The following is a 13562-nucleotide window of genomic DNA, read 5'->3' on the forward strand; positions in this document are numbered from 1 at the left end:
AAATCAGCTCGACCAGTTGATAATTGTTGAGACAGAGAACGTGCTGGCTGGCCTACAAGTTCGCTTATCGCATTAACGCTAGTCACTGCTGCTTTCGATGGAGGCAATAAAAAACTTTCCGAAAAGTCCCAGCTACCAAATGCCTACTTGCCAATTACTTTGATTTACTAACTCGAAACTTATCGTATTATCGTATGCGCTTATTTATTATTTAGCGAATTCAATCGTCTACATATAGGTTATAATCAAGACGTTAAAGTAGCTGCTTTAATGAGAGACACCCACTGAATTTTTCGCGTTGCTTAGTTTATTTGATAGGGTTCGGTTTTCGGATTTAGTGATTTCCGTCTTATCGGTTAGCGGACATACTGCTAGATTGTAAAGTTTTAATCTGTCTGCTCACAGACTTTATGTACATCAGCAAGGCATTCTCTTTGGGGCACATTAAAGTAGTTTCCCGGGGCACATTTCAGGTTTTCAACCTCGCCTCGAATGCACTGTCTGTAGCCAGCGCAGTCCTGGGGGTCTTCTTCGCGAGCGCCTTCATCACAAATTTCTATGTTTGTGACACAAATACCCCTCCTATCCACCAAACAGGACTTTGTCAATAGCTCGAAGTAGGAGCCACTGGGACACAACTCCTGCCTTAGTTCTCCATACCGACATACAAGATATCCTGCACAGTTATTGGGATCCAGTTTCATTTGTCCTTCGAAACATTTTTCAAGTGGATCAGCACAGACTCCATTTATGTACGTTGTACAGGTGGGCTCTGGTAGGAACATCGGCGGGGCCGAGTCGTCGAGTAGTGCTTCTTCCGGGTAGTAATCCTCCCCAGTCTTCACACACACCTTGTGCTCATCAGCCAGACAACCTCTTTCGGCCACATTGAAGTATTTTCCTTTGGGACATTTAAGGTTAACGACCACGCCCTGAACGCATTGTCTGTATCCTGCGCAGTTATTGGGATCCTCCTCCCGAACTCCTTCCACACAATATTTAATGTTAGTGATACAAGTGGCCCTAATATCCACCGAACATATTTTTAATTGGGCATCAAAGTAGAAGCCATTGGGACAGTTTTCCGCCTTCAGTTCTCCCTCAGAGCAATTAAGGTATCCTGCACAGTTGTTGGGATCCATTTTAAGCCTTCCCTCTGTGCACTTTGCAAACGGGTCATAGGGAGTGGTGGTCTCCAGAACGAGTATGGTAGTTGGGAGATCAGTAACATTACTCTGTGCATTTTGAACCTGATCTCTCAACTTCATTTTGGCACATACCTCGTTCTCGTCAATAAGGCAATATCCCTTGGTAATATTAAAGTATCTGCCCTGATCACACTTGACTTGTTTAATCTCACCTCGAATGCATTGTCGGTACCCAGCACAATCCTCGGGATCTTCCTCAAGAGAATATTCAATGCAAAATGTATTATTAGGCACTTTAGTGGTTGTACTTTCAATCGAAATGCTGACCTCTTTGGAAGTGGATGACTGCAAAGGATATTCAGTAGTTTGCAAATCGGAAATAGTACTTTCTGTATGTTGGTGTTCAAGCAAATCAGGGAGACTACTCTCCGTACTTAGAGGCGAATCGGATGAAGTACTCTCCGTATATATCAGAAAATTGTCAATGGGAATTTCTTTGTGTTCTACAGAAACAACGGTTGAGGTTCTTTCCGCATATTCAGGATCCTCTGTATAGTCAGAAAAGTCGGAAGCATCGGGAGTGCTACTTTCAGTTTGCTGTATACTTTCTGTATATTGCGATTGTTCCTCATCCAAGTCGAATCTTAAATCACCTCCAAGACTTTCCGTATTTTGAGAAGAACTGGCAATAGTAGTTTCTGTAGATCGATCGGCAGTAGTACTTTCAGTTTGCTTTTCAATGTCAGCACTGGTACTCTCTGTATATTGAGATTGTTCCTCATCCAAGTCGAATCTTAAATCACCTCCATGACTTTCCGTACTTTGAGGTAAACTAGTAATAGTAACTTCCGTAGATTGGTCAGTGGTACTTTCAGTATATTGAAAACTTTCTGTGTATCTAAAATATTTGGCACTTGAAGTTTCCGTAGATTGATCAGGAGTAGTACTTGCAGTTTGTCGTTCGAAGTCAGCAATACTGCTTTGAGGTTCCACTTCCACAATGTCAAGTTCGTCATCCAACTTCACACAAATTCCTTCCAAATCAAAGAGACATTCCCCCTGAGTCACATTGAAATAGCTTCCGAAGGAGCACTTGAGTTTTTCAGCTTTACCTTGAATGCATTGAGTGTATCCAGCACAGTTCTGGGGATCTTCTACCCGAACTCCTTCAATACAATATACTCTTTTCGTGACACAAACACCCGCATTGTCCACTAAACAGGCTCCCAGCTGTGGATCGTAGTAGGATCCACCGGAACACTGCTTCTCCACGAACTCTCCATCGATGCACTTAAGATATCCTGCACAGTTATTGGGATCCAAATTAAGCTGTCCATCTGTGCATTTAGCTGGTGGCTCAACACATACTCCATTCAAATCCACGGTGCAGACTTTGTAAGTGGGTTCAAAGTAACTGCCACTGGGACAGGTTTTAGCTTCGAGTTTTCCATTCTGACAGTTTAGGTAACCAGCGCAGTTACTGGGATCCACCTGGACTTCACCTTCAGTGCACTCACTGGATGCAGATGAACAGACACCATTCTCATCCAGCTGGCAGACTTTGAAAATGGGTTCGAAGTAGCTGCCACTCGGGCACTGTTCCTTGACAAGGACTCCTCCAATGCAATTCAGATATGCCGCACAATCATCGGAATCCGCTTGTAGTTCTCCCTCCTCACATATCACCCTCTGAGGTGTGCAGGATCCTCTATGATCCATGCGGCAGCTTTTCGATATTGCATTAAAGAAGCTTCCTTCAGGGCACCTGTCCCTCACCAGGTTGCCATGAAGACATCTTGTGTATGCCGCACAATCCTTAGAATCCTCAAAAAGCTCTCCATCGAAACACTTCCTTCGAGAGGTAGGGCAGACACCAAACTCATCCACCACGCATACCTCATTGCTTTTTTTAAAATAGCTCCCATTGGGGCAATTGAAGTGCACAGTTTCATCGTCGAGGCACTGGAAGTAGCTGGCACAATCATCTACGTCGGCTGCCACAAAACCTTCCGTACACTTTACAGAATCCTTAATGGCAGAGGTTATAGATGGACGTACGAGACATATAAATGCCAACATACAGTAACCTAAACCAGAAAAAGTCCTTAAGTATTCTTAAAACTCTCTTTTCCAGCAGTGACCTCACCTTTATAAATCATCCGCACTTGTTGCAACTTCATTTTCCTATACTTTTGCAATGAGACCCCCTCGATGCAATTTCTGCTTTTATATTGCAGCTCCATTAGCACTTTTGTTAGTCTTGATAAGATAGAGTTGTGACCCTATCTCAAAGAAGTTACACATGTTCCATCCTAAGTGGCAAATAGGAAACGTGTAAGCAAAACCTATCAAATGACTCAGCATTACTAGAACGCAAATAATAGTTATCAAATAACAATGTATCCATAATATCTTATACAAGGAAGAGGTAACAGGGGTTTAGCCTAGGACAGCCGAAATTAAAGGAATTTTTATGACAAACTGAAAACGGAAACATTCGCAACATTGAGTGACATGACCCGGATGGTGAAATCCATGCTTGAATTCACACTTTGTATCCTCTGATTTGCATATTTTCATCAGTTAGTTACCCCACTTGTTCGAGTTGAGGTTTTCGGGCGATAACAACTAAGGATTTTACATACGAAAGGAGCCCATGAGCATTTGTTGCTTTTTGGGCAAAGGTCAAAGGGCTTAGGCGAGCATCCAACACATGCCAGCAGCTCAGGGAATCATTATTCAGTTTAGAGCCTTGAGCCCTTAAGCTCAAAAATCCACGTTTGCCAGGCACTCGCTAATTTATCAAAATACAAGGAGTTAGTCGGCGTTTTCACCCGTTTTTCGTCTATTTTTCCTGACAACTCGGTGGAAAACATTTGGAAAATTCCTTCGTTGCGGTTGAAGTTTTTTGGTATGCCAAACTACAAACACTCACACAATCGAAAGCCAATAAATATTCCCTTTGTTGTTCGTTGACTAACCTCTTTTGGGCAGTAACTCTTCGGTGTCTTTGAGGTTCTTTTCCCAAATGACTTAAAGGTACACAAAACATACGCTCCTGGCCAACTAATGACACCAGTCATCGGTGGACAAGTGTAACTACTAAAAAAAGTCAAAAGTGCTGGAGCTCAGGGAATTGAACCCTACTCTTCCCTACTTTTAACTTTCTTTTTAAAAGAAAAGATCGATTCAAGTAAATTGAAATGTCATTAGACTTTTTTACACAAGGAATAGTTTGTTATAGTTATTTGATTTACTTATGTTAGGAACTGTTGTAAAACCATTTAATATTTAATTTAAATCGTTTTATTTTTAATCACACTTTTCTGTCTGTGCATTTATCGCATTTAATAAAAACAAAAGGCAGCTTGCGAACCCATTTCTTCGGCTAGGTTGTCTTACATAATGAGTTCTACATTTCTATTGAATGCCTGTCCCCCAGAACAGCTGAAATAATTCCCAAGGACATGTCAAAGGCCAATGCATTCTTTATATGGGCACCATTCACAATTTGGAAATAAAACATGGGCCACTGAAAGGCTGAACCCGCTTTCCATTTCACTACTCTTGGCAACGCAAAACTCACATAAAAATCCCTAAATTGGTAAATTAATTTATGATTTCGTTTTATTATTCTTAAGTATGGCACGACATGCCTGGAATAAAGTTTTTTTCTGGATTAAAAATGTGAAAAAGCGATTGCTGCAAAGCAAATTGGCCTTTCCACATGCATGAACTTTTCGTTCTTTTGCCTACCAAAGGCCAATTTAAATCTTTGGAATCACTTTGAGCGCCATAAAATACTTGCAAAAGCATATTTGTATTATTTATAAGGTTCTGGAGCATTGAACTTTATCCAAATAAACATCTTTCATACGAAAGCATGCATAAATATTTCACAAAGGATCTGATTTGCCCACTTATTGCTGGGTCCTAAAGTGTAAAAAAAAAATATATATTTGCATATAATTTGAGCCTGTCTACCCTAAATCTCGTCTTCCTTTTGCAGGAATGCCTTTGGATTCCTAAAAACAAAAAGGCAGTGAAACAATTTGAGTCACTCTGCACACAAATCGCTGGATGACTTGAAACTTTTGGACAGGCAAAGAAAACGGTCGGCTTAAGAGCAAACTTGAAGGAAAAGAATTTTTAATATTGGAAGCTGGGCTTGCATCAATCTCAGTCTCAGTGCAACTTGCAGTTGGTTTATGGGATTATTCCGAAAGTAGTTTGAGATGAGCTCACAAACTTAATATCGCCCGCCGCCTCTTCAGTCCTGCAGTCAGTCAACTGTTTGAAAGTTTCGGCCCTGCGCTTTTGTGTATATTTTGAGTGTAAACAAATTCAATTTGTTGCTGTCATATCGTTCCTCTGGTTATCTTACCACACTTGTTTGCAAAATTCTTGGCAGCTTTTTAAGTGCTTTGAAGAACAAAACACAGGTCCTAGGAAACAATACAGGTGCAGCAAAAACGTCACCAAAATATACAAATATCCAGCGAATAATCAGCTTGAGAGGATTTATTTTAGATGCCGAATTCAATTTGCTAACTATGCTATCTCAAATATTCTACTACTCAACCCCCACTAAACGAGAAACAATAAACGCTTTTGTTACTGGTCAAATTTAAAATTAGGCAAGGTTTGTTAGAGAAACCATAAAACAGAGCAGCAAATACAACTCCCAATTTCAGCTTTGATTTGCCTAAATCAAAATGGAAAATAAATCAAATTTCCAAAAATTTACTGCTTCTGTGGCAGTGTTTGCAAATATATGCTTATTTATCAATGCAAGCCGCAAAGACAAAGAAAATTATTAAAATCCAAATGAAAACATACCACATTTTGTTCCTCCTGAAATATGAATTAGTTATTTTTCACAGAGTTTAGAAATTTATTTTATGCTCTCGTCATGTTCAACAAGAACATCAGAAAGCAAGGGCATGTGTAGTTTGATATAGAGTTATTAAGAAGCGAACCAATGTTAAACAACCACTTGTTTACTTTTGAGCTTTTTGCAATATGTGTAGTTTGCCACAAGCTAGTTTATTTGCCAAATGACACGGCCTGTTATCAATTCATTGGCTGTGTATTTCATAACGAAAAAAAATTAAATTGAGATTTAAAATTTAAACTCATTTCTTTTTAATTTTTAAAATTATTTAAATAACCAACGCGTTTTTAGGCACCTTAAATTAATTTCAATCTCTTTAAATTCCTTGCTACCCAATTTCAAGCAAAATCCTCGTTGATTGGCATGCACAAATTCACTTTCCTGGCGTCAAACTGAAAAGTGAAAAAAAATCGATTGGAGACCTGACAAGTGGGTCAGTGGTAAAATCATGTCCAAAAATTCGCTGTCAAAAATCAAAGCGTTTGAGAAAGTGTATGCTTGACATTGAAATTATTATTATTTACTGTGCTGCTGGAAATGATGGGGAAATGCCACCAGTTGAGTGTATAAGTGCTCGCTGAGTTAATATTGATTTTGGCAGCTGCCTCCGATCAACCAGGGTATATGCAAATCCCACAAATCGGAAAGTGTACGCTGAATCAATAAGCCAAAATTCGCATCATGTAGACAAAGCAAACAGAATGTCAGAGGCGGTAATAAATCTACAAAGCACAGGCGACACGCGTCGACATTAAAACGACACATAAACCGAGTCAAGCCCGTAAACTGGCTAAAAAAATCTGGCTCAAAGCAATCTGCCAGCTTAAATCGCGCGCAGGACAATTAAAGCTGAGGGGCCCAAAGGAATTCCCCAAAAAAAAGAGACAAATTGACTGTGAAGTGGGCTTTAACCTTTAAAAAAGTGGAAACCCTTGGACAAAATTTCTATACAAGGACCTAACCTTTAAAGCTGCTTCTTTTTGGTAACATTCTGCATAATTTACAATTAACCCAGCGCACATTGTTGTCGTCTAAAGTAAAATGGATGGAAACTTGGGGGCTAAGACCGGCTAAAGTCCCTTAGACGCAATATTTACAACGACAGCAGCGACAATGTGGCAAATTCGTTATATTTTTTATGTCCAACTAAACTAAAGCTCCTGCTGCACAAGAAACTGCTGATTGATGATACATCCGGCAAGGACCCTGGATAATGTAATACAAAACAGGAATTTATCTACAAATTGTAAAGCCTTCAATTTATAAAGAATATATGGAAGAGCAATGAGTTTTCTTAAGCCCAGACAGATTAAAAGCAGCAAAGCTCAAAAAGAAAAACCACAAAGTGGCTTTTATTTCAAGGAAATTTCTCTTATCTTGGCAGAAGTACACTAATTTCTTTTTAATAAGTTTAAATATAGATGCATATTTGTAAGTGTGTAAGAAAGCTGGATTTTCAGAAAAGGAGAAGAGACTTTATTTTGAGACATTGTCAAAGCTGAAATAAAATATTGTAATCTCTAATTTAAGACTTTATTAATGTCAAATTTATAATTTTAAATTGTATAGCTCTTCAGAAAAACATGAAATATTGGCATGTGGAAAGTTGTGCACATTTTTGCAAGCTGAATCTTTTCAAAAATAATTTGACTAGTGAACTTTTTGACGTAAATTGACAAACTGAAATGGGTTAAATTGACAGGCGACGGGTGAATCTAATTTGACACAGCTGACAGGCAAGCCAAAGTCTCGAATCCCCTGTTGACAAAAGCAGGAAGATTGGCCTGCAGCTCGTCCATGATTTCTGGTCATGTGGCCGAAGCTAATCCCACCCAGAAGCCAGAACGACCGAGCAGATGTGTGAAACTCAGCCAAATGCTAACGAGCGGAAACAACAGAAGCCGGCGGAGAGGACAAGCTGATTAGCAGGTAAACAAAGCTCATTACAACTCACCGGGTGCAGTGCAGCGGGCTGGAGGGGAGCTCTACGGGATGGTCCGTCCACTCGGACAATGTCAATGTCAATGCCAGTTTAAGTGACCTGAGACAATGGGCCACAATTTCACTTGCACTCACTCACTTTCGCGCATTGCGTATACGCACCGTTGGGCGCTCGGTAATAGTTTATTAACTCGCAGTTTATTAATTGTTTATTGTTTACCGATTGTTTTTTCACTGTTTACTGCCACTCAGCGCAATAAACCGAATGGCTGTTTTTAATGGCTTACAAGTCCGATTTCGGAATTCGCAAATGATTGGGTAAATGAACAAGGAGCGCGCCCATTAACGATGCGACTCGCGCGAGCACAAAAAGCGAACTGAATGTGCCGCCGCACTTTTCATCCGACTTTTCCGGCGGACTGACTGATGATCAGCCAGCAACGAAACTCGGGCACTCGGGCCACCCAACGTCGGGACCCTTTTCCTTTTGCCGGGCTTTCCCACCCACATGTTGCCACATCGCTTTGCGCAGGCACCGGAATCCAAAACACAACCAACTGTTCGAGTTTGGCGGGAACTCTTGGCAACATGTTGCTGTGGCCGCAGTCCTCCTACTATTTACTTACCATTTTGGCCATTACTATCACGATTGTTGGCCCAGCAGAGCAATGAGGAAAGCCATCAACAGTGGGCCTACCGCAGAAATTAACAAATCGTAACGCAATTATGCCGGCTGTAAATTCGCCAAGTTCACGTCTTCACTCAGGGTCAATTATCATTTAAACCATCATTAAACCACTCAAACGATAAATTCATTTTGCTTTTTTGCTGCTAGACATGTTGATGGAGTGAGCCATTTGTTGTGGATTAAAGAAAGTATAAATTGGTTTATAAGAAAAAAAAGAGTTCAGGATAATTATGTATTTTTTAGACATAATATAAAGACTTTAGATTGGACTATAAAGAAAATTAGTAAGAGGAAGTAGAAGTAATTTCTTGGTAAAAAGATATGTCAATTAAATATCCCATTTCGTTTTTTTTATAAATAAAATTTATATTATCTGCCTTAAGTTTTGGTACATAAATAAAAAAGAAACATTTTTATATGAGTTTGATATTTTAAAGAACATTTTTCTTCCACTAATAATAGAATTTCACACGTTTTTAAGATACTTTTTAGTAGGCAGATAAAATAAAGTTTCTATCTGAGATTTATACAACAAAATATTTTTGTTTTTCCATTAAAAAAGCGCTTTAAATTTTTTTATAAATTCGATTTTTATTATCTACACAACTTTATTAAAACAAATGTAACAGGTTTTACAAACGAACAAACAACGATATGTGCATGTGAGGTGAGGTACTGCATGTGGCACGTGTGCATGTGTGAATTGGGAGCAGGGGACTGGGATTGAGGTGCATCCAATGGACATTCGACTATGACAAAGTGTGAATTTGGCTAGGGCATCACTGCCTTCTCACCGCCCGGGTCTTCACTTCAGCTTCTTGAGGAAGAAGCGGTTGGGAGGACCGTAGTTGGCGGCGGGCACATGGGATGGGATGGGGGCCAGGCGCTGCTCGGGCTGCTGCTGCTCCTCCACGACGATGGGCGCCATCGAGGGCTCCTCGAGTGCCAGGTTGGCGGGAGCGGTGGCGGGGGGCAGGTACTGGTTGGCAGGAGCGGACAGGGTGGTCTGCACCTCCTCCCCAGTGTAGGCAGCGGCGGTGGGTGGGCCATAGACAGCGGCGGGAACGGCTGGCTGCTCCACCTCCGGCTCGGGAGCCAAGGTGGTGGGTGGCAGGACATCGGCGACCTCAGCCAGGGGAGCAAAGTCCTCGGCGGTGGCCTGGCGGGGCTCCATGTCAGCTGGCGGGGGTCCGTAGACGGGGGCCTCCTCCTTCTTGGTCTTGTACTTGATGAAGTACACCTCAGGCTTCGAGGGCTTGGTGGGTGGTGGCGTCGGGATCACTATGTCCTGCTCCTGCTCCGGCTTCTTGTGCAGCACATAGATCAGGGTCTTCTCCTCGTTCTGGGGTGGTGGTGGCACCACTGGCTGGCGGATGGCCGGGGCAGATGGCGCCTTGATGAACACGATCTTGTAGTGCTTCTGCTTGGGTCCCTGCTGGTGGTGGACACGCGTCTGGATGGCATCCTCCTCCTCGAAGTCCTTTGGCGGCACATGGACGTAGATGTGCTTGTGCACCTTGGTCTCCTGGGGTCCGTTGTTGTAGCCACTGGCGTGCTGCACTCCGGACAGGCGGTGGGCCATGTTGTAGCTGTCGTCGTAGGCATTCAGGGGCTCAGCGACGGCGGCGGCGGCAGTGGGAGCCACTTGCTCGATGGGCTCCAGCTGCATTTGGGGTGGCAGGTAGGTCTGCTGGGGGGCAGCGAAGTTGGCAAAGGACTGCTCCTGGGGCAGGGATTGGTAGATCTGAGGGGGCACGGGGTGTACTAGTGGGATAAGGGAAGGAAAATGATTAATAATGGGTCTATATGGGTCATTACATGGGGAAATCGTATTTAAGATACAATATCTTTGCATAAGTTATAAAATAAAATATTTCTTTGTTTGCAAAAATATTTTTTCAAATATACAATTACAAAATATTTAATTCTCCAAAGTTAAGTTGATAATAATCTTCTCTAAAAATTCAATTACCAAAAAATTATAATTAAAGACAAAGAACTATTATATTAAATTGCAGTTCTAACGAAATATGATGAATTATATTACTTTGAGCATGCAGATTGGTGAAAAAAAATCAATGGCTTATCATAAAGATATTTTTTAAAACGTTTTATTTGGAACCCTCCCAAATTTAGATACTTTAGTTTTATCCCTTGGCACTCACCATTTAGTGGCAAAGCCCGCTGGCTCTGCTGCTGCGGTAATCCGTGGTAGGAGTACGGGGACGGTGGCTCAGGACGACCCAGAGTGGTGGCCACCAGGGAGGCGACGCACACAACGAACAGCGACGAGACACGCATATTGCTCCTGGTAATCGAAAATCCTTGGCTGCTAAATGAACCCGTAATCCTTTGGCTCGATGGGATGCTTCGCTGGAGAAGCACGATGCTCGACTGATGCTGACTTGGTCGCCGCTGGCCGAATTTATATGATTCGATGTCCGCCGCTGAGTGCTCGAAATCTCATTACAAAAGGTAAACGAAAAAATGAATTTAATTAGGCATCAAAGAGACGTGAAGAGCGACGCATGAACTTGGCCAAAAGCGGCAAAGAGGTAAGATACAGATACCAAGGCAGAGAGGAATCTGCAAGACACGTGTCTTTTGGGCTCTCAAGCGAGAAATTGGAAACCCGGCTGCAAATTCAGGCTTCCAGCAGGGGGCAACCCCATAGTCCAAAATCAACGCCCTGGGCCTCGAATCGTCCACATAGTTTTGTGTAACACTCTCATACGAGTATCCCATATCTTGTATCTTGTACCTCGCATCCATAAGATGCAGCAGCCGCAACCTTCGCCGAAGTGCGCCAAGTGTTATTTTCACAATTGGAGCGCACTTAAATCGCTGGCTCGAAAACGAAAGTGACCCACGATTACACACTCGACCGAGTCCCATTGATGAAGTTCATTCATGTGACGCCCGGAGGAACTTGTTTGTCCAGTTTGGACTTCCTCGCCGGGCGGGTCAAGTGGTTCCCCGGGCATCCGGCCAAGAGGTAATACATTTTTTCACAGGATTAGTTAAAAGCCTACAAAATGGACAGTAAAATGGAGAATCAAGTCACGGTAAATAGACAAATAAAGTGAATAGTCCCAAAGTCAGTCATACTAATATTATAATATTATATATATACGATGCTATATCACTTTTTCCTTTTAACAACCATTCCCTCTTAATTTTATCGTGAATAAACCAAATTTATTTAAAGATTCTTCAATAAACGTTCCACTTCATAAATATTTTTGTTTAAAAAATCCCAGTCATGGCGCACAATGCACTTTACTAGGGCTTACAGCCCATTCTTAGCCCCGACAAATTCCCCATAAAAACTAAAAATACACCCAGTCATCAGACAAAAAATAACACAATACCGAAGGGCTTTTCAAGGCCAGTCCATAATTTCCCCCAACTGTCAACGGCGGACACTTTCAACACCTACGACAACAATTACGAAACAATCGTAACAAAATCAAAATCAAAATCAATTTTCAAATTGAAGCCAGACATTAAGCGTCGCAAACGAAATCGAAACAATAAGTAATAAAACAAAACAGCAGCTACCCAAATAAAGTGAATAGCGAGCGGCGTTTAATTGGATTTGGTGCACCCAACACGGCGATGGATCGAAAGTAAACAGACCCGGCTGAGCCGAGACACTTGTCCACTCGCTGTCCACACACAGAAATCATTAATCGTAATTGCAGCCGACGCATCTCGACGCAGCCAGCCGGAGAAATGTCGAGTGCCTGTACCGACACATGTTGCCCATGGGTAGAGCCACATCCACAAGGCGGTACAAGAAGCTGGGGGCGCACGTAATGGCCACAGCGTTTCGGGGCTTTACGTCACCGATCGCATCGATTGGAAATTGGTGCACTTGGCCACCGATGAAGAAGCCGAGGAGTCAGCCTCTGACATGGGCAAGAAGGGCTCGACTTGCTGACAGCTATTCAGGGATGCATGACCATGGGAACTTACACAATATTAATTGTACTTTGCTATACCACACAAATATTCAACTAAAAAAATTAAAAGTAATAGATTTTTAGATTACAATGCAAAGTATTTTATTTTTGACCATTTTTGACAGAAAAGAATTTGGGAAAATGGTTAGTCTTTAGAATCTACAGAAGATGGCTCCGATCATGTATCTAGGTTGAGAGCTGTCCATAACTGTGCGACTTTTAGGTTTCGGACCATTTTTCACAAAGTTACACCCCAAAAAATCAACATAGTGTATAAGGTTTTCGCTTAAAATTAAGAGGTTCATTTTCTACTAAATAATCGGTATTTTGGGCGGAAAAATAAAATGAATTGTCCAAAAATATAGTGGCATATATTGTTGAACTCGTAATTACATTCCCTATCAATTGGTATTCACAGCCAAAAATTTTAATTTTTGAAAACATTTTTCAAAAAATTATGGTGTTAAAAAAAACGGAAAATTTTCGAAATTTTTTAGTTTTTAGAATCAGTCAGAAAATGACTGCGATTAATTATCTAGCTTGAAGCTGCCCAAAACAGTATGCCTTTCAGGTCTTGGACCATTTTTGACCAAGTTGCACAGAAAAGGTCAAAGAAAAATACCGTTATTTGACAAAAAAGTAAGCTATTCATTTTCGTCACAGAAATTATCAGTATTTTGGACGAAACAATAAAAGTAATTGTACAAAATTGGAATGTCATACCTTGTTGAACTCGTAATAAAATTTGCAATTACCTGGCATTTACACCTAAAAATTTTATTTTTTATCAATTTTCGTAAAAAATTACGAAATTACTACCCCTAGTAAAAAAGTCAAAATTTGGTAAATTTTTTAGTTTTTAGAATCAGCCAGAAAACTATTGCGATCAATTATCCAGATTGTTATTTGTCCAAAACAGTACGCGT

General features: G+C 41.2%; 3 protein-coding genes across 4 annotated transcripts in view; all 3 read right to left on the reverse strand.

Annotated features, from left to right (window-relative positions):
• LOC108025031 (RYamide receptor) overlaps positions 1-8338 on the reverse strand; it is a 63407-nt gene extending 55069 nt beyond the window's left edge. For both annotated transcript variants that reach the window (XM_044091000.2, XM_044090999.2), the window contains exon 1: positions 7997-8338. The gene's annotated coding sequence lies outside the window, so the exon portion shown is untranslated. The remainder of the gene's footprint in view (positions 1-7996) is intronic.
• On the reverse strand, positions 180-3328 carry LOC108025223 (uncharacterized). Its single transcript, XM_017095570.1, has 2 exons — positions 3295-3328; positions 180-3235 (listed from the first exon to the last, which is right to left on the reverse strand). The coding sequence occupies exons 1-2, from the start codon at positions 3326-3328 to the stop codon at positions 387-389; spliced, it is 2883 nt and encodes a 960-aa protein (XP_016951059.1). The 3' UTR covers positions 180-386.
• Positions 8339-9287: 949 nt separating the features above from the next.
• On the reverse strand, positions 9288-11062 carry LOC108025116 (uncharacterized). The gene is made up of 2 exons (XM_017095381.3): positions 10837-11062; positions 9288-10435 (listed from the first exon to the last, which is right to left on the reverse strand). Exons 1-2 carry the CDS (start codon positions 10970-10972, stop codon positions 9477-9479), a joined length of 1095 nt encoding a protein of 364 aa, XP_016950870.1. The 5' UTR covers positions 10973-11062; the 3' UTR covers positions 9288-9476.
• Between the last annotated feature and the right edge of the window lie 2500 nt (positions 11063-13562).

This window comes from Drosophila biarmipes, chromosome 3R, assembly GCF_025231255.1.
Source record: "Drosophila biarmipes strain raj3 chromosome 3R, RU_DBia_V1.1, whole genome shotgun sequence".
Taxonomy (NCBI): Eukaryota; Metazoa; Arthropoda; class Insecta; order Diptera; family Drosophilidae; genus Drosophila; species Drosophila biarmipes.